Source organism: Sinohyriopsis cumingii, chromosome 1, assembly GCF_028554795.1.
Source record: "Sinohyriopsis cumingii isolate HCF-2022 chromosome 1, ASM2855479v2, whole genome shotgun sequence".
Taxonomy (NCBI): Eukaryota; Metazoa; Mollusca; class Bivalvia; order Unionida; family Unionidae; genus Sinohyriopsis; species Sinohyriopsis cumingii.
In genome coordinates, this window is record NC_142961.1 from 159,463,005 (window position 1) to 159,485,866 (window position 22,862).

Genomic DNA, 22,862 nt, shown 5'->3' on the forward strand with positions numbered 1-22,862 from the left:
AGGAATCTGACTGGCGCAAACAAATAGAACCTACCTTAGTGAATAAACAATTACTTTGAGTCTTTTTTTCGTCGGTATTAATTATAATAAAATACACATTTTCATTTTACTTAAGTTAATAATTTGGATAATAGGTTATTACTTAAATAGAAATATCATGTTTTGTTGGCATTTTATATTAGTGGTTTTTAACAACTATGAAATCAATGAAAAATGGTAATCCTTTCCCACCCACCCACCCCCAAAAAATTCTTTTTTAGTGAATTAACAGTGAATAATTTAAGCAAAATATTGACATGAAGTTATGTGCGAACAGGGGGCGGGGTCTTACTTCAAGAAATAATTTAATAAAAATCGAAGAAACGCCCTAGAAATAAAAAGAGCGTGCATATTAAGTGATCGAACATATAACTAGTGTGCTACAAAATAAAAAAAGCCTCTGCTATAAATCAACAATACTCAACTGGAACAAAAAATCAAAACAATCTGGTGTGAAGTGCACATGAAACCATATGAAATGTACTACAGAGAGCAAAGCTACATACAACTATAATGGTCTAAAGGGGCCACGTATCTCCTTGTATCATACTACTTACTTTCACACACTGGTGCGGGTTCTACCCAGGATCCCAGTTCATTACAGTATCGGGTCCTAGAGCCAACTAATCTGTACCCCTTGTTACACTTGTAGCTCACCCTGTTATCAAATGTAAACTCTAAACCCGAGAAGAAACCGTTTTCAATGTTCCCGGGATATCCACACTGGACTCCTATAAATAAAGAAGGGATCATTTTTATGTGAAAATGTTATGTTATTTTGTTTTCTGAAATTTACTATCTGTATTGTTTTAGTCTTGCTTTTTTGTCAAGCCATAAGTTTTACGAAGGAGTTTTATAGAAAAGTAGGTGGATTTAATTTGTAACTCGAGTTTAACTTTTTTCTCTACAATCGAAATCCTCGCTCATAAAGACAGTCAAGATACAGGTAACAATGATTTTCCTCTTTAACATAAAGAAATAGTTATTTGTTCCCTTGTTTTCAACACGTAGCGGTGCTGGTGGGTTGTTTTGATTGATTGGCGGATAGTACCTTCTTACAAGGTGTCCGCTTTATTCGGTTCTCGTTATCTAGGAGATGATCGCCCTCGGTGTTATTGCCCGGATCGAGTAAATAGTAATATAAAGTGTGAAACTTATAGGTGGAATAAATTGAGATCTGAGCAGATATATAGAACAGTATGACAGGAGCCCCCAATAAAAAACAACAATTTAATCAATTACACAAATAACTGTGATAATACATTACATTAGGAAGATACACTTATTTCTGAAATAAATCTTTCACCGAATTTCAAACACAAATATATTTATATAAATAGCCTATCTGTTTTAAATGATAGAACTGGTTCATCATATAATTGAGTGAAAAATCGAAGTCATTGCCTTGTACAACTTCGTAACCTGTTTATTCCAGTCCACTCCAACTTCACTGTGGTTGTTCCTCTAGGTCCTTTCGCTTTTTCCCTTCTTCATCCTCCCTAATGTCTCGCCTCTTTTCGGCCCTCAAATTTTGTGTGACTAGGTGGATACCTAACTACGTAGATACGTATATATTTGGATAAGTAGGTACGTGCATACGTCAGTGAAGCTATTTCCCCTTGTGCTTTCAAGCTATGTTCGCTTCTACCACCGAATTGTGTTCGTCGACTTTCCCGACATCCGATCCCTTTGACGAATGTTTTATGAGAGAATTTCTTACAAATTCAGTCTTGGAGTCTCCTATATTTTCACTCTTGCAGGAAAATTGCAGACTGACTCAATTTTTCGAGAAAGCAATTTTAAAGCTAGGAAATTTAGTGTGGCAAACACGCCCTTATTATTTAGCGTAACCAATCAGGATTAAATACATATATCGGCTTTTATAACTACCCGACAAAATTGCAGTCAACCTAATTTCTAGATTTCCAAACAACTGATTCTGGAAAACTAAGCTTCTGACAGTTCCGATATAAAATCGAAGTTAACCTTTCCTTTTCTAGTCGTCTAACGCCTAAATAAACGAAGGCTTAATTAAGAATCACTTCCTCTCCCGACACAGACATTATAAATCATTGCAGTTTAGCGATTTCACAAGAACCTGTCCCCATAAATCTAATTAATTGTTCTCTGGTCCCAAGTTAATGTGTTCCTTATAGATCGACAGAAATGTGCATCCTTACACCCCAATATGAAAACCCCTAATGGTTATTTGTTCCCATGTTCCACCCAGAGAGAAGCAGCATTATTATCCCACATTATTATTTAATCCTCCCCGAAAACACTCTGCAAATCATGTGTTCCCTGAAATTAATTACCACTATTTGCTTGTTTCTTGAAAAACAAAACATCAGTTTCCTCCCGTTCCATCGAACATCTAGAAGGCTGAGGTGTTTTTGTATTTGAGCATTGACAAATATATCAGATTTACGATGGTGAATCATGTCCCAAAATGATCAATATGTGAACAGTATAGTATCCCTGATAAATTGTAGCTTCCAGTACAATTGAGTGCATTATTCAAGCCTGGCGGTACAACAGTAATCTAATCCTTTATTAAACTACAGGTAAGTGATTATGTCCTTGTCTTTGATTCTCAGTAAATAAACAATTTCTTCATTATCAATCTTGTTTTATTACTTCAGCCAGAGTATCTGACTTCTGTTAAATTTTAGGTGCAAGATACGATAAAAGACCCTACACATCAGCATTTATGAAATGATTGTTTACATAACAATTAATACTGTAAACCCATCTCATTGTAGCTATAGTGATACCTAGCTATCTGAAAAGAAAACTTCATTTCATCTCCTCTATCGAGACTTACAAATGAGCAATCATGGTTTGATGTTGACTCAAGCTTGGAAAGGAACATAGTCTCTAACCCTCCTCCGCAGGGATCGAACTCAGTTCAACAGTCACAATAGACTATTTGATGAGTTTGTGCTAACATTAAATATAGACCATGGGCAAGCAGACGGATATATATATATATATATATATATATATATATATATATATATATATATATATATATATATATATATACTTAGACTTACGCTGACACGTAGGTTCTGTGTCTTCCCATTCGCCAGTCACCAGACATACCCTGGTGTCTGGACCGGCCAAGTGGAATCCACGTAAACACTCATATGTAGCAGAAGACCCGGCCGTCCGCCCAGTGTACTCCACCTTCCCAAAGGCTGGTGTAGAAGGGATGGGACACTCTGTAATATATTGTCATGGTTTATTAAACCTTTTCAGATATTATACATATGCTTTTTAATATGGTCATGTCAGTTTCATTTCATGGAAGTGAATTTTTAACACATATTTTAGTTCCAGCTGTTATTATTTTACCACAGAAGAAGTTTTCACATTTGTTGATATGAATATTCAAACTGAATAATCAAATTGGAAATCGTTTACATCTAAATTTCTAGGATAAACTATCCTAGCAGAATGACGAGAGCTAGAAAGTCCTGCCAGCATATCAATATAGTAATGGAATTTTGTACATACTTTTTCACAGATAAAAAATAAATCCAACGAGAAAATATCAATCATACGTTTTTAATCAAGCAGAACATGATTTCCGTTACTAAGCTCAATTATGAGACTGGGAAGTAAATGCCAGGATATCATTTGTAATCTTTTCTTTGAATTCAAATGAATAACTATGAATCTTTTTATGTTAAAACCATTATTATTTCCTTTATGATTCCTCGTTTGTGCTTGCACTCGAAAATATTCAAATCTGACAACACAAGAGACCGATGATTAATAGCATTTTATTATACTTTCCACTTTCCATTAATATTTGCTTCAACGGATACTGCAGATTTACTTTAGCAAATAAATGGGAACTGCACATTGGGATGGTTACAAAAAAAATTAAATAGATGAGGTGCACACAAAAATGGAACAAGGTTCCGGATTTTGTTTACACAAGTGCCGATACAGATACGATAACGCGGATAAAAAATACAGTTGTTTGCTGAAGAAAGCGAATAGATAGGCACCAGTCATTGATAAATATACATTCTAGTTTGTTTTCTGTACGATTGAGACTAGATTTATCAAATTTATAATTTCTTGTGAATATTGCTTTTATTATTCTAATGTATGCTTATTAGTGTTTTTCATTAGATTTTGGAAGATTGTTTACTCCAATTGATAATTTCGACATACGCGCTACAACTTGACGCCAGGTTCTGGTAGGAGTAAACATGTATTTTACTCAGGTCTTATCCTTGATCATGCCTTACAAGTTTGTGATTTCGTCATCATAGAATTGTTCAAAATAAATCTTGCAGAACCTTAGGAATACATTTGGACATGTTTTTGGTTATTGGTTAGTCTTAAAACAAAAATAGCAGGCTAGAAGGATTTTCTTCGCTATCAAATACAAAGGTCTAAAACATATGTGTCAAACTCAAGGCCCGCGGGCCACATCAGGCCCGGCGTACAATTATATCAGGCCCGAGAGGTCTTGACCGGCGTACAATTATATCCGGCCCGAGAGAGAATTTTAGGCTATGGTGTTTCCCAATGCACACTTTGCTGAAAAACTTAGCTTACTTCGCGCCGAGTTCGCACGGCGCTTTAGTGACTTTGAAGCACAGAAAAGTAATTTCGAGCTGTTTCGTAACCCATTTGCCATAGACGTGGAAACTGCACCTGTAAATTTGCAGATGGACCTAATAGAGCTGCAGTGTAATGGGACACTAAAGGCAAAGTACGACACTGTGGGGCCTGCACAGTTCACTCATTTCATTCCTGAAGAGATGCCCCAGCTTCGTCTACATGCGGCTCGAACCTTGAGCATGTTTGGTAGCACATATCTGTGTGAGCAGCTGTTTTCTGTGATGAAGATTAACAAAACATCACACAGGAGTCGTCTCACTGATGAACACTTGCAGTCCATCATGAGAATCTCAATGACACAGAACATTACTCCCAACATAAACGAACTTGTAGCCAAGAAAGGATGCCAAACATCCAGCTCTGACAAATTGGCATAAGAGCGAAAATGGGTATGCCAATGATTTTTTATTATTAAAACTTTTTTCTGTTTTAATTTATATTAATGTTTAAAAAAGGTTTAATTTTCCGCTTATTGAATGTTTATCCTGTTCGGCCCGCAACCTTACGTGTGATATTAGTTTTGGCCCGCTGAGCGATTGAGTCTGACACTCCTGGTCTAAAAGGATAAAAACTGCATCAATTACCTACTTGCGTCAAATACTGGTGTTTGACTGATTAAATCCAATGTTGAAGTTGTCAATTTGAGATAAAAATTTATAAGTATTTTCCATAAATTTCTTAATAATTGAGAGGAACAATTATTTGATGATAACTTGTGCTGTATGTACATGCGGTAAAGAATTTGCAAACTTTTAAGTGTTGATTCTGTCGTGTTTGTATGTCATCTGCAGTTTTAAAAAATGTGCTGCATTTTATTCTACTATGAAAAGTGATCATTACCACAGTGTTCAATAATGTTATGAAAGATCTGGACATCCATGTGGTTGAACCCGTTATGAAAAATCAGTGTTGAGAATAATTCAACATTATGTCTACATGTTTCTAGTTTTACACTAAACTACACATATCAAATAAAAATATGAAAATAAATTAGTATCCCCGTCCACGAGTACAGCATGGAAAGCTCTTATTTTATTTTTTTAGGACTGACTTATATTTGCTTTAGTGATACAGGGCTTACATGCTTAGTAAGCTATCAGTGTAGGTTCGACTCCCGTCATTCTGGTTTTAAATGAGCACAATTACTCACCTGGATGATTCGTCCTTAGTACTGGCGTGGAAATTGGAGTACTTGATATGAATTATGACATCAACTTGACACCATGAGAGATTACTTAAGATTGCAAGTCATGCATACTGGCGTAAAAAGCGCGACCATTGTCATCTGGCTAAAGCTTGAATTACTTCCGGAGCTCCTAGCTTTTGAGGCTATGGGTTTTGATGGAGTGTGACTTCAAATATGCAATAAAAGCTACTGAAACGACACCGTTTGATTTTGCTAAAGAAACCAATCATAGTGACAGCCCTCGAACAAAGCGACGAATCATGTCTCCAGAAATGATCAGGTGCAGGAAAACCTCAAAGAGAACTATCTCCGTGGAAGTAAATATTATTTTTGTGAAAAAAGTACTTTTCAAAACTGGTGTGGTGTCACAGATATTGACAAACACGTGCAAAAAAGTAATATTCCTAAAAGTGTCTAACTTATTTCAAGACTAAAGTTAACTTGAACTGAAAACAAAGGATTGCGAGTTAAATAGACAGACATAATATCTGAAAATAATTCTGTTACAAAATTCAGACACGTGTGTTCTATAAGTTAATTTCGAAAGTATTATGGAGCGAATAAATACTTGCAAACAAGACTCCAATAAATTATGAACAAGGCAAACGGTCAAGCATATACATTCAGGAATTAGTCTTCAGAACAAACACCTCTACGGCAAGTAACATCGTGAATCCATGCACAAAGGCTGCGAGCCTATAACATATAGAGAAATAGATCTACGAACATTTGCAATAAATATCAGAGTTAGTCTTTGAAGGGTTTCGATCTAAAGCTACTGCTGTATTGATCTTCAAAAAGAAGGAAAATAAATTCTACCAGGCTATGTCCTATTTTTGAAGAAGGTAATCGAAAACAAAATACGAGGTCACTATCATTTGACTAAAATGAATTCTAGCCTGAATATGGTTAGTATAAATTAGACATCCAAAAATTATAAACCTACTCGGCATCCACAATACATCAATCTATAATTTTCGTCTGTTTATGAAGACGTTGGAGGACGAAACGACACCCATTAAAAAGTAACAATAACACCAAAATATAGATGAAAATTACGTTTCGTCAAATATTTATATAGTATTCGATATATTTGAAAAGGACGCTTATGAAGTTTTTCTAGTGTGGACAATCGGGTTCCTATATATCTTCCAGTTCATGGAACAACGGTAAGAACAATTTACTAACATATTTTAGGGCTGTCAAATACAATGAACCATGAAACGTTTTTGAAAACATAGAACCCAAATTTTGGAGAGAGAGAAAAAAAACAGCATTAATCCATGCCAGCACATAGATGATTTTACAATAGCTTAAAAAAGAAACTAAATTACCATCAAAAGAAAACATTTTGTTCTAGACTCAAAGCATGAAGGAGAACAGAGGCGAATAACAAGTAAAAAGGGATGTTACCAAAATATGTCAAATTGAAATCATTATGTGATAGACATGACCACAAAGTCATAAAAGATCCTTATAACGTAGAGTGACATTATTGAAGAGTTTAGGAATGTCAGCATAAATAATTACAAACAACATCCTGGACTTTACTGCAGTGTACAAGGCCGACAAAATCATGCGAGTTTGAAAATAACTAAAATAACATTAGAATATCTTACGGACTATGAAAATATTTCCGATGAAACATAATCACAGCAATGCGCATGATGCTACATAGATTTCTTAAGCAAATTATGAGCAAAATATTAAGGATAGCTTTCAAATAGAGATGATGGAAAATAATATAGGTCAAGGTCAATCATTATATGCCTACAACATTTAGGGGTTGGCAGTGTCTCAATACACTCATGTTAAGAACTATAGACGGACATCCAAACAACAAAATCAAGCCATTAGAGACAATATAAAGTCCTGACAGTTACAGGTTCATTTTTTTTATTAATTATTGATACATACAAGATTTAAAGGACAACACCAAACCTTATGACACAAGAACCCAAATATATTTCGTATCCCTAAAACAAAACAAGAGTCCCTAAAAAGGAATTATGCTCTTCTGTGCAGAAATAATTTACGAGAATTCAAAATAGTACCATTTCTTTCTTTTGACTATTGAGTGTTGAAACCATCTCAATATTCTTCAGCGATAGCAAATATTACCAATTAGATGATGTGGTAGACATTTTGTATGGTACCTGTACTATATAATATATTATCAAGTGTACTTCGCAAATCATTCCAGATGCAGTGGTTATCAGTATTAAATGAGTTATTAACAATTACGTTACTGAGCTATGTGTGAATTTGTTGTTCTTCGAAGAAATATGTTGTTGCTTGTGTAAACTGCTGTTCTACTTTGTAGACTCGAGAATAAAACATACTTGGTAATCCTTGCACAGCATCTTAATCTTTTCTATTGTTGAACACAATACATTTTTATCCATTTGTTTTCTCTGTCTTTCATACACAGCATCAAAACTCCTTTTACAATTAGTCGTTGTGACTGATGAATAAATTGTTTGTATTTTAATTCAACTTGAAAACTTCGTCATTGCTATAACAAATGATTGTCTTTTTCAAGCTTTCTCTCTAAAATGTTTACCTCAGCATTTTATCTTCTCCTTACACATTTACATCAAATAAGTTTTGTATTGCCACTAGTAAATCGTGTTTAAGTTTGAAACCACGAGGAATGTGTGTAATACGACGATGTGGTCGGTTCAGATGTTTAATATCTTGTGGTATTTTCAACTGTTTGAAGGGTGTTATATTTAAAATAATTCGCCATCCTGGAGAATTATTAATCACAAGACCGGAAAAGTACTAAAGTAACTTGTAACCAATCTAAACAATAATGCAAATTACATGGGCAATAAAATAACATTTATACAATGGTTGTTTAAAATATCCTTAAGTTTCGTTGTCCATATTTGTCTGATGAATCATCAGGAGGAGAATATGCCTAAAGAGAAAACGCAATATCAAAATTATTTTTGAAAGACAAGTATCCATTGCTATTTCAATCTTTCATTTAGGCAGGTGAGTGTCTTGACTCACTTTTCTGCACATTTTCTATGGGTAATGGAAGAAATAACAATATTAACATATTTGTCTGTTAAAACAAATTCCTTTGCTTTCACTATTAGACCTCTAAATGCCATCTACATAATTTGATTCGACTGACTTCTTTATTGTACAAAACAACTAAAAAATAAACAGTATGCAAAAATTAAAGAAAAGGCAATAAGACAGAGGAGGGTTTCTCAACATTAAGCCATTAATATGTGAATTACATGATGAATTACGCGTATTACAATGTGCACAGGAATCAGTCAATATTGTTTCATGAAGGAAAAGGTTATTTAACACAGAAATGATTACGAGAACCAAGAGCTTACGCTGATGATCTAGCAGTTAAGAATTGGTGAAAAAACATGTGATGCCAGACGTTTTACAGTATGACAAAGGACAGGATGAAATATGCCAACAAAGAAAATGAAGCAACCAAAAAGTTGTTCGGAAAAATAATTTTCAAAACTGTTTAAAGTAAAAAGAACTTATACCTAAACATTTAACAGCTCCAGCATACTTCTAAAGACAACACTGGAAAAGTTAATTCAAAACTTAGTGAAAAATTACCATTAGCTGAAAGGCTGAAAAGATTGTTCAAAGAGAAATGTGTGACAATTGCCATAATAATCAGTTATTTATGTATGGCTTTGTCAACGGTTGGTTTGTCCAGTGTATGTTTGGTAAGCATTTCATTAGAAGGTGGAAGATTAAGTGTTGGTGGTAGTGACAAATTAGCACAGAGTCTTTCATAGACAGAGTCAAACATGGCATGAAGTATATTGCCATCTATTTGTTCGAGATGCCCCAAAAGGCAATACCAGCATTTGTCTGGTATCAGTCGCAGTTTTATAAGCTGCTGTTTAAAAACAGTGGGGCATGTTTTTACTGTTGTTGTTGCTGTTGTTGTCGTTGTTTTGTTGGGGGTCGTGTACCATAGCTTAGTTGTACATAAAGTACATATTATATAAGACCCGATAATCCAATTGATCCTGTTATTATATTCATCTTCTGTGAGTCATTTACTAAGGGATAAAAGGAAGAAGTATATCTATCGTGTATTGTTTCATTTGTTACCAATGAGAAAATTTCATCTGCCGACGATTTTCTCGAATATTCAAAAGTATTTGATTTCATAGTCTTATTATGCCTGTTAGATTTCAATACATCAGCAAGTGTTGGCACTATAAAATCCGATGTACCGTTTAAAGTTCACGTCCATTATCAATAAAAAAAATATTTTTGCCATCACTGTATCTCCAATCATGATTTTGTGGAATGCTAAGGTTATACAGATTATTTTTATTGCTTCCATATTTATTTTTGGGATTTTATTATTCAGTAAAAACTTTTCATAAGGTAAAAGGATTGTACGCTCAAACAACAATTTTCATATCTGAAGTAAGCTTGAAACCCCCTTATTGATGTTTTTTCTCAAGACTCTAGTAAACCATCATTGTGTTGTATACCAATAAGATACTCCGGTTCCAGCTGCTGCTCTGAATCTTTTAACAGTCATCACTGTAAAATCATACGGTATGGTTATCAAAATCGTGCAATGGCTGAAATAATTTTTCACACTAAAGTATACTGTTCGTCTCTTTAAATATTTGTGAGATATTTGGATTGACATTCACGTTCAAGTGAGTTACATCATAAATGATATGTTGCAGTGATTTTAATTTCTTAAAACTTATGCCCATTAATTAATTGTCGCATACATTAGCTAAACCACAGACTGTTACATTTCTATTCTCTTGTGTATTTTCCACCTTAAATTGTTCGCGTAATTCCTCTTGAGCTTTATTATCTATCCGTTTCATACTCGTTCTTGTAATTCTCAATTTCATTTTCATATTCTTCGGAAGTTTTGTTACTCTCTGACATGTTTATCAAACGATATGTATTATTTCGTCCTAGAACAAATACAATTGAACCCTTGCATCATCAATGATTTCTTATATGTAATGTTAAGCAACCAAATATGCACGATACATTTTTATATTTATAAGCACAATGTAAACATTGTTCTAACATTATTCTACATTTACCAAACTCGTCTATTTTTCTCTTTCACAACAATCAACTTTGACAGTTTAAACGTATTTAAGAAAAGTTACAATAGCCGATGTAACTGCAATAGCGTAAAATGGGGAATTTGAAGTCGGCTAGCTAACTTTGTAGGAAGTCTAACTCGTTCGCGGACCAAATAGCAATCTAATCCAGCCCGGGGTCTACTGCTTCTAAATATTCTTAGCAAAGTCGCTTAACTCCCTTTTCGTCGGCATAACATAGTCAAATAATTTGGGCAAAATGTCATGTATAACCAACATGTTGCTACTGTTCCGACACGAGAATGCAATCCAAGTGTGGCCTAGATCAAGTAAACGAATCGAAATGGAATATTGATAGAAAATCATGACTTTGGATTCTACTTCTTTGCGTGACTAAATTACTCGAGGTTTTGGAGATATTCCTTTGTCCGGCCTGTGTTAGGCCATAAATCAGCCCTTCACCCGATATGGTCCATCAGTCTCAACACATATTTGAGGGGTTGATTTATCGGACTAGTCCTCTGTGTGTGTGTGTGTGTGTGTGAGAGAGAGAGAGAGAGAGAGAGAGAGAGAGAGAGAGAGAGTGAGAGAGAGAGAGAGAGAGAGAAAGAGAGATTGATTTGGATTTTTAACGTAGCTTTAACACTTTTTCAGTCATATCACTATGTCTGCAGTGTGGCAGTTTATAGTTATGTCTAGCACTAAAGGATCATGCCGCGGACATGTAACATGGTGTCCCACCCAGTCACATTATCCTGACACCAAGCCGACCAGTCCTAACACTAACCTCTTAATACTAAGCGCCAGGCGAGGCAGTTGTCAGTACCATTTTTAAAAGTCTTTGGTATGACTCCGTCGGGGATCGAACCCACAACCTCCGGCATCCGAGGCGGACGCTCTAACCACTAGCCAACTGAAGCGGTTCCTCTGTGTGTGTATGTGTGCAAGTAGGGGTTCAAGACTGATGACTTAGTCTGCAAACATTGGTATAATTCCGCCGCCCACAAACTGAAAAAATCACTATCTGTTTACACTTATAGCCTCCATAAGGTATGGCATAACATTTATATGGTAACGAGCATGGAATTTCTTTACCTGCTAAAATAATTCAAAGTACTAAAAAAATAAGTAGGAAATTCTCCCCAAAGAGTAGTATTTATCCCAATGCTATCATACATTATACCCCAAAACTCAACTGGTTGACCCGAAAGATTGAGCATGTTCATTGAAAGGCTGCAGTGTTCGTTCCGCCAATAATCTTTCCATCAGCGCTGGGGCTGCAAAAGCGGATGTGACTTTAACTAGTGCAAATGCACTATACGTTAGATAAAAGTGTAAATCAGCTATGGGACTGAACAAAATGATGCGGCTTTCAAGAGTCCATATGTACTATACACCTTACAGTCCACAAAAAACAAAAACAAAAAAAAAAAACAAAACAAAGGAGCTGTCTGCTTTGTACTGATATCAGTACCAAATAGCATAGAAAATCGAGATATAGTTTACAAGGAAAGTGGAAAATAAGAACAGTACTTCATCAATAACATATGTACCAGAGAAAAATTAACACGCAAGCGAATTTTGACGGACATTTTCCCTAAAACCTAGCTTACTTTCAGATAAACAAAATTGATGCATATTTCCGTAAATGGAGACACTTTTAAGTTGTTCAACCATGCAGAAAAAATGAGGTTTTTTTGTTGTTAATTTGAATACAGAAGATACATGAGGCAGGCCGAATTCGTATTTATTCTGAGACTAGACATCTCACAAACTATATAATATATCTAATGCATTGTGTTTCTATGATATAGTTTCCATTATCTGTAAATAAACCAACGAATACGTTACCCAGAATCCACAGAGTAATGCTATTTAAACTTTCCGTTTAAATCATTCTCAACGCTTACCGTTCGCTAGATTCTGATGCTTTCCGCATTACCTGTCGTCATCCTTTTTCGGACAAGACATTGGTCTGATATCACTATTATTCCAGTTTGAATCAAATTTATTCCAGATAAAAAGGGAAGTTTGTCATTCGTTCTGCTAGACATCTTGTTGAAATAATGATATGACACGGTTGTACCGATAAAGAGTTGATCAAGCTAAAATGGGTATTTTTTGTACACATCTAATGGATTTCCTAAAAACGGTTGACAAGCCATCACGCAAGATCAGTCTGTGAGGCTGGTCATCCAAATTTAATACGTTGTCAGGTACACGATGCAACCTAGTTTAAAATGGTATCTGTCTCTGGTACTCAGTGCTGAGACTAATGTGGTGTTTCTTTAACACCATATATTTTCCTGGGTATAAGATGGATAAGCATCCATCTTGTCTTTGTTCTTGGAACGAACTAAACCTGTGTTGATCTGTTTTGTCCGCAACTCGTAAGAATTGGTACTGCCTGGATTTGTCTACAGAAGCATAACATGGTAACTTCACTGCTAGTTCCTTGTTGTTGGTGATTTTGCGAATAATTTTCAACCTACTTACAGTAAATCACACTTTAGCGTCATTATATTTTGTTTGCGGATGCAGTCAATACAGCATCTTATATATATGCAAGAGAACCGTTGCAATACATCACAGAACATTTTACCTAGTCAGACACTTGGACCAAGTTTTAAAAACTTTTCGCACCTTTCTTCATAACAGGACTGATGGAACAAAATGGATTAGAACATTCTAAACCCTGTTGAAAACTTAACATCTATACATGCTACAGAAATATATCGGGAGAACTCTATTACAACTTGTTATAAATATGTTATATGTTCATTTCGTGAAACGATATGGTTGAGTCGATACATTGGATAATAGTTTTAATTATTCAAAGGCGCTATCAGCTACAAGGTTCATGCAAACGGGCAAAAACCATTCAATACCATTGTTTTCACAATAACAATGTTATCGGTAGAAAATGAACGAATTTACCATTGATTTCATTTCGAAACAATTAGAGCCCAATAGTCATACGCCACGTTTGAAATCAAACGTCGTAATAAAGTCAATGAAACAGCAAAATAGCTTATTTTGCACAATTAGAATTCAAAGAGAGTGAAGACGAAAATATGATCTGTTGTAGTATACTTATTTTTAAACTTTGTCCGGTCTTATGTTAGACTTTTGTGATAAGTCTCTCGCTATGTAAAGATTTAAATAGCTTATCTCAGTAGCTAATCAAAGTTATTGATCTGTATTTTTCAGGATTATCTAAGTCACCTTTCCGTTGATATAAATCGGTATAATAATAACTTCTAATCATGTTCGAATAAGATTCCGGAATCCAAAACTAGATTAATTAATTACATATAAATAAAAAGATATAAATATTACTTTTAATACGCTCGTTTAGAATCATATCGTTTGCTGGAGTCTTACAATTTAGCGGACATTAACAGTCTCAAATCTCATCACTAAATGGATGAAATAAGTACAACGTCGCCATCTGTAATTTATTCAGTACTATTTTATATAAAAACAGAGATTCATTGACTATTCTGTTAAATGTATTTTTACTGTCTCTGTTCATTATTAGTTTGCCTAGTTAATTAGTATTAATTGTGAGACCTTATCAGCTGTTGATGCAAAGTGGCACTGACTTGCACACCACGGCTGATTATTTTTTTTTCGCCAATACTAATTTTATGGTCTTATTTTGACTATTTTTTGTCTTTGTGTTCGTAAATATATTACAATGTTAAATGCATTAAGATTTAACAGTAAAATTATCATGTTTATGGCCACATTATAAGGTCATCCCAGTTCTATTAATGTAAGTCTTCTAAGTATTCGTAAGGACAACATCAGCAGCTTTCCATTTAAAGGCATGTTTAGAGAATATTTTTGCTTTAGCAGTTCTATGAAGTTTCCAAAGATGAAGCTCGATGTTAATCAAGTGTATCCTTCAGAAAACAATTATTCGAGTTATCTCAGAATTAACAGTATGTTTTAAACCCTCCAAAATTAATGGTACATGATTTGTAACAGACGTTTGACTGTATGTAATTGCACTTGTTTCTTTGCATTTACGACATAAGTCATTCTGTATGCACACTCAGTTAAGTCTTTTTTTTTTACCTTGTATTACATGTATAACTTAGTATGACTTTGAGATACTCAGTTCAAATTGAGAGACAGACATTTATTTTATTTCTTCACGATAGTTTAATCTGTTCAACTAATATAATGGATAATAAGAATATTGTTATGTTTATCTATATTTTTGTAATTTTTGTTCGTGACTGTAAATTGTAATGATTTATCTATAGCTAATTTTTGTACACGGGTACAGAATCTACCTAAAGGTATTAAGAGTGCCTGTAGGTTGTGTAGGATTTACAAATATCCATGGGTAAGATTCTAATAATAAAAATTATTTACAAGTTTGCGGTTATTTCGGATTGAATAGGTAAGGCATGTAGGTTCCTAAAAGAATGAAGTTATTTCCTATTGGTCAGTTGGGGGAGTCACAATAAGCGTATTTGCAAATTTTTACGGAGTAGGAAAAAAAATGCGTTTTATATTATATGCCTGTGTATAAGCAGGTAGGGCTGGACAATTATTTCATTCTTATTTCCTATTCTTATCACCTATGTTATTGTAATAACATCAGTCTGCAGATGTGTTTAACGTTCTGTTTTGATATTATCTGAGAGGAAAAATTTGTTGGGATAATTCACTGGAATTACTAAGTTCTCAATGGACTAAAATAGTATTCTCGGACTAATATGGAATTATTCAAAAGGGGTTCAGGAGATGGCCATTATGATATAGCAGGAATGTTGGCAGACCTGTACATTCATGGATTTGGAATTAATTCAAAACATTCGAATCTTTAGGATTTGGGATGAAAATTGTTAGGATTATTTTTGGATTAATTCAAACTACTGTAAGTTCCTCATAAATTTTCATTTTGTAAACTTTATAACTAAATTGTTTGTTAAGTTTTAAAGAACTTGACGTTTTTGCTTCTTTCTGTTAGTTATGATCACAAATGGTAAAGCAAAACAGATTTTTTATTGGGAGGGGGCCCCATAAATAAGTTTGCAAGGATATGCGGGTGGGGGAGGGCAGAATTTCTTGCTATGTCACAAGTTCAAATGATGCTTCTGTGATCAACAGCATCTGCTTTTCTTCTAATGTTCTGGATACGGTACAGCATAATGAAATTATACTCTTATGCAGAGATGGCATCCTAAGGACAAAGTCAATGTTCAAGAATAGCCAATACATAAAATTCATAATTATTGCAAACATTGTGTTTTGTTTAATCTAAATTTCAATTCATAAACATTCAATGATACTATCTTAAATTTATCAGCAAATTTTTCATTCTTAAAATACATTCAGTTTTATTTTGCCTATTATTAATTTGTGTGTGATTTGGATTTTTAACTTAGCTTTAACAATTTTTCCGTCAAATTGCTATTGTGTCTGCTGTGTGGCAGCTTATAGTGATGTCTAGCACTGGGGCATCATGCCAGAGTCATGCAGCATCAGGTCCCACCCAGATTATCCTGACATCAGGCTGACCAGTCCTTACACTGACCTCTTAATGACGAGTGAAAAGAGAGGCAGCTTCTAGTACCATTTTTATAAGTCTTTGGTATGACTCGGCCAGGGCAGATGCTCTTCGACCTCTTGAGTGGTCCTAATCATTAACTTAAATATTGTTATCTACTCGCTCCCGAGAAACCATAAAGACTGGTTCCAATATTTACACTCTGATCATCTCATGACCAATTGGATTTGATTGGTTGGCGATGTTTACTTTGAATCACTATCCTTGCCCTTGCATAAAAATATTGAAGTCATTTGATAAAGAATATTGACTAGTTCAGAATCAATGGCAAAGTTTCTCTGATATCAGATTTTATTCCATTTAATTGTAATCAAGAAAATGCAAGGCTGGACTATTTTGACAGTTGGAATGGCAAAGATAGCAGCTGTATGGAAGTGTGATTCCTTTCCAAATGAAAAATGCTGATGTGATTTGGAATATGATGAAAACAAGTTACCAAGCCAACAAAGCTAAATTTCAGAACACCTGGTGTAAAGAGTTTTACTTAGTGAAATGTGCCAACAGTGGGAAGCATGTTATAGATCTGACATAGTGTAAAACCCTCCATATTGACATTATTCATAATGGACTTGACATAGTAACACTAACACCCCCTTGCACTGGAAAAATGCATGACTGTAGAACACAATCCCAAAGTAATTTGGGTGTTTAAAAATTAACTGTCATACCAACTCACAATAGCTGAATTGTTTTTATGGTATTTTGTTGCTGAGCATAATGTGCCATTTATGGCTCTGTGTGTGTGTGTGTGTGTGTGTGTAATATGTTAGAATGCTAATTATATCACCTAGTTTTGACTGGAAGTGTATTAAATGCTTCAAAAAAAGTATATGTTCATATACATTATCTAAAATTCTAATTTCCAATAATCTTCTACAGGCTTGCATTACTTGACTTGATCACTTGCTCTCAGTTGTACAATGTCAAATTCATGAGTCATACACAATGATACTCCACCCCACTGTTTGGGACCAAAGAATTCCATCTTTTAGTCTTAAAATAACCCCACTGTCTGAAAGGTTGATAGGTATATTTCCTAAAGTTTCTGAAATTAAAACTGGGTTATAGAAATCAGTAACCTAGCACCATGTATTTCTTCGTCTATGAATGTCCAACCTTTATTTTAGTAGACAGATGTTTGATATCGCCATAAATAAATTGTGACTGATTTTTTTTCATCAAATTTATTTTGGAAATCAATTATTGCTGACAGTGACTTTCATTTCCTGTTAGATAAGCTCCTTGATGAGCCAAATACTTTTGGACTTATTCTGATTAGCATAACAAGTGCTTTCAATAATTTTTGTTCTTCTACTAAGTGAATTATCATTACAATTTTCTTTTTATGTTTCACCCAAGGGTTGAAATATTCAGTGTTTTATATTCATTAAATAAAAGGTGACTCCATGTTTAAAGAACTTGTGCTTACCCTTTTATTTTCCTGTGCAAAAAAATGTTTAAAACAATCAAAAGTGTGGTTTATCATCGACAACAACAGGAAACAATAAATCATTACTCTAGCTGCCAGATGATGTCCACATATTTTTATACTGTATTATAACATATATTTATTACATTTTATTATAACCTATATTTATTATGTATTAATGTATTATAACACATATTTATTACATTCTATTTTAACACATATGTATTATGTTGTATTATAACACATATTTATTACACTGTGTTATAACATTTATTACATTGTGTTAGAACATTTATTACATTGCAGTATAACATTTATTACATTGTATTATAACATATTTATTACATTGAATTATAACACAATATTCCTATTTATTTAGATGAAGCTGAAGACTTTATTATCAGCATATCAGTGTAGAATGCAACTCCCCAAATATCATCCCCCAGTGTAAACACATTGACCTCTACTTTGTTACTGTATATACTCATTTATAATTTGAGTCAAACTGCAAACAACAAACATCAGTCAGAAGTTCTCCACTGATAAAAAACATGGGGTATCTAACATAATGCATGGTTAGCAAAAGGTAAATTCTTACTGTAGAGCAAAACAATCACATGACATCAAAAAAATATTGTTTGAGTAGGCAAATTAAATCTAATGAATGTGTTCTTTTAATATTATATAACAACACAATTTAAAAGACATATGTAATTTTTTAATCATACATTGATTAAGGCACATATTTGTAAATTAAACTACAAGGAAATAATGTGCCAGTTATTTAGGAAAAAGTTGCAAGATGAATATTTGTTTCCTAGCAGATACTTTTTTAAAATCATGCATTGACTTTATCATAATTCACTTATTTATTTATTGATTTATTGATTTATTTATTTATTTATTTATTACTCTTACTGAAAGCACTACTGCAACAAAGTTTAAATTCAACATGTCTGATTAAAACTTGTCATGTATAATAGATTTGTTCCTAGCAAGAGAATTATTTCAGACATTTCCAGGTTGCTATTTTCTACAAATAAATATTATGATCACTAAAGAGATGCAGGATTATAGAAATTACCTCATGTCACATTAGCCTTTGATATTAATGAAGCAAAGAAAACTTTGCAAGATCAGAAACAATGTAAATACAATCTTTTTGAATGAAATAAACTTCCATAAAGCTATTTTTTGACACATTTCTGGCACATATTTCTGTGTGATGTCACTCTATCAGAGGTGTAACATTTTTGACACATTTCTGGCATATATTTCTGTGTGATGTCACTCTATCAGAGGTGTAACATTTTTGACACATTTCTGGCACATATTTCTGTGTGATGTCACTCTATAAGAGGATTAACATCTACTTGGGTTCATTTTCAGGTTAAGATTTTGCTGTTGAACAAAAGAAACCAAAATAATTTTCTGTCAATCCTGTGAAAAACAGCTCTATTTTCTGGCACAAACATGGGTGCAAGACGTGGACCAGAAGTGATAATGTTGGTACCCCCTGCATACTTCTAAAACACACTGCCAATACATTGATTTGTGTGCCACAACATTGTCTCAACCATGTTCTAAAGTTTACATTTCTATAAATAATTTTCGATTTTACCTGGTCAAGATGGATAAAAAAGAAACGTTTTATGTTTTTCAATTGTACACAGTTTTTTTACATCATATTACTGTATCAATTATTTATCATGGTCAGCAGGTTAGTACTTTAGCTATTGGTCAGCAGGTTTTAGTTGTCAACAAAGTGCTGATGTCAGAAGACTTGTCAGTGGTTTAGCACAACTGATGAAATAAAAAGCCTCCTATTGTGGCCATATCTTCCTGTCCACACACAATTCAAAAGATGGATAACCATTACAAGATTCCACAGCACCATCTCAAGTTAGTTATACTTATTCCACTTTTACTGTGGAAATTACAGTATTCTGTAGATCTACATTGAAACCACTAAACAAATTGCAAATTTAACCATCTTTTCAGATTCACTTTCCAAACTGAGTGCCTTGCTAATTCTTGAGTTTGACTACCCCATAATATTAAAAAAAACAATAATCTTAAACAAGTATTCTTTACTGTTGGTTGCCTAATCATATTGGTTTAAGGTAATGAAATGACAGACAAAGCAGCGAATGCTGTAGTAAAGTGATGTGTTTTTGAATGGAAGACTTCAAATATTATATATATATTGGAGTGTTCATGTCAAATGAAAACTCCACAAAAAAGCAAACAAGCTTTGGAACATGCAACCTATGTGGAAATTTTGAGGAAGCTAAATCTAAACATTTAAATTTTTCTTCCTCAAATTTAAATTCTTCAAAATATCTTTTCCTAATGACTTTTCAGGACGTTCATCAGGCATTAACAATTGTGGTCCAGTAATGTTAAACTACTAACCGTCAGATGTCAGACCTTTTGTAGAGTTTTTATGTGGGAATTGTTTGTTAGTAAACTTGGGGCCAGATATATGAGACTTCAAGCATCTACTTGTTTCATCAAGGTTCAAAAGCAAACTTTGAGGGATTGTGTTTTACAGACAAGAATGCACGAGTATACATTATTCTCTTTTACAATAATGTGAAAAACTTGTCTTTTGTTGTACTACTCTCCTGAAATTTTAATCCATGTTGGATGGTTTAAAAGTGCTATTAACAAGGGAAAAAGATTACAATATAATATTTCAACAACATTTGTTACATACTCTTTGATTGCAAGAGTTCATGAAGTCCATATTGGATACAAGTATTCAGAAGAACTTCATTGCTTTTCTAAAATCCTCCTTGCAAATACATTGATGGAGTGATAAGTATAAAAAAGATGGATAGCTAAGTTTTGATTGTAATTTGGTTTCCTCCAGATCTGACAAGCATGTTCTGAGTTTAATCAAGAAAAATTGCAAATAAAATGTCTGGTTAAAAATGAATGGTAATTAAGGGAATTGATGTACAGGAAGAAAAGTGGGTGTGTCTCATAATCAGGGAACATAGCTACACTTGCAGTGGGCAAGGCTGATAATCAGGGAACATAACTACACTGGAAGTGGGTGAGTCTGACAACCAGGAAACATAATAACTACACTGGAAGTGGGTGAGTGTGACAACCAGGAAACATAATAACTACACTGGAAGTGGGTGAGTCTGACAACCAGGAAACATAATAACTACACTGGAAGTGGGTGAGTCTGACAATCAGGAAACATTACACTAGGAGTGGACAAATCTAACCATCAGGAAACATAACTAATCTAGAAGTGGGCAAGTCTGACAATCAGGAAACATTACACAGTCTAGGAGTTGGCAGGTCTGACAATCAGGGAACATAACTACACTTCAATTGGGAATGTTTGAAGGAAACCTAATTATACTGGAAGTGAATGAGTCTGATAATCAGGGAATATAACTACACTAGAAGTGGTCAAGTCTGAAATTCAGGGAACATAACTAGACTGGAAGTGGGTCAGTCTGACAATCAGGAAACATTACACTAGAAGTGGGCAAGTCAGACAATCAAAGAATATAACTACACTTGAAGTAGGTCAGTTGGACAACCAGGGAACATAACTATACCAGAAGTGGGTAAGTCTGACAATTGAATAATATTACCACACTAGAAGTGGATCAGTCTGACAACCAGGGAACATAACTACACTGGAAGTGGGCAATACTGACAATCAGGGAACATAGCTACACTAGAAGTGGGTGAGTCTCACAATCAGGGAACATAACTATACTAGAAGTGGGTAAGTCTGACAATCAAATAATATTACCACACTAGAAGTGGATCCGTTTGACAACCAGGGAACATAGCTACACTAGAAGTGGGTGAGTCTGACAATCAGGGAAATAAATACACTAGATGATATAGCATCCTGAAAACCTAACTCTCCAACACTTACAATTGCACCAAGTTGAACAAACCTTCCTGCTAAATTGGTTGGAAATCCACTAACAAGCAATGCCATAAAAAGGTGAATGGGTCTGACACATAGGGATGGTAACTCTACTAAATCATAATATAGAATACTGAAAATTAAACTCAATCCAGAGCTAATCATTGTCAAGGTGCAAAATGCTTTTTTAAAAATCAAATTAAAATTATGAGAAATCTTGTGAGACAAGAAAATGAATGGGTCCGAAAACCAATGGCTATATGTTCCACTAAAAAAAGACACAGGATGCTGATAGTTCATACCGGCCAAATATCAGTCTGTCTAGTAAATGTGGCCAAAATCCAATCATAAACAATGAATCTATTCTGAACAAATGAAAATGAATGGGTCCAACAAATCACAGGCTATAATTCCCAAACATGATGTGTTATGTGTATTTAATTTGTTTTGTGCAATTGGCCTTTCTCCATAATTGAGGTAGGAGTCTGGGACTACCTAACTAATGTCTTTTATTTGCAAACAACTTGTTACATAGCTATTTTGTTTCTATGATTGTGGGTTATATATTAAGAATATAATAATTTTGATGTAAACATGTTAACTGGGGTTGGAACTGATGTATTGGTATTCCCCTGTGAAAAAACCTTGACTACCTGATGTTTGACATGTTCTTTTGCTAATTATTAGTAAGAAACATCACTATGTTTACAACTTAGGATGCTCTGGAAATGAATTTAATGGGAAAATGACCCTCATCATGGTTCTGTTACCATGTCATAGGTTTCAATATAAGTTTAAAGTAAACAAAATTATTTTATTCCTACCTTAACACCAGTCTTTAGAAGAATCCATTTTAGTTGTGTTTCATTTACTGTTTGAGAGGATTTATTTAAACTATTCAATGGAATTACAAAGTGCTATTTGACTATAGGACTAAATTACTACTTTGGGAGTATTGTGAGGTTCTTTCAAGGGTATTTTGTATT

General features: G+C 34.0%; 1 protein-coding gene across 1 annotated transcript in view; it reads right to left on the minus strand.

The window, feature by feature from the left end:
• The window catches only part of LOC149808233 (sushi, von Willebrand factor type A, EGF and pentraxin domain-containing protein 1-like), a 167,676-nt gene that overhangs the window by 13,928 nt on the left and 130,886 nt on the right, over positions 1-22,862 (minus strand). Inside the window, exons 26-27 of the mRNA XM_089975273.1 lie at positions 3,096-3,263; positions 597-770 (exon numbers count right to left, since the gene is read on the minus strand). Coding sequence (XP_089831399.1) covers positions 597-770; positions 3,096-3,263 — 342 coding nt within the window. The remainder of the gene's footprint in view (positions 1-596; positions 771-3,095; positions 3,264-22,862) is intronic.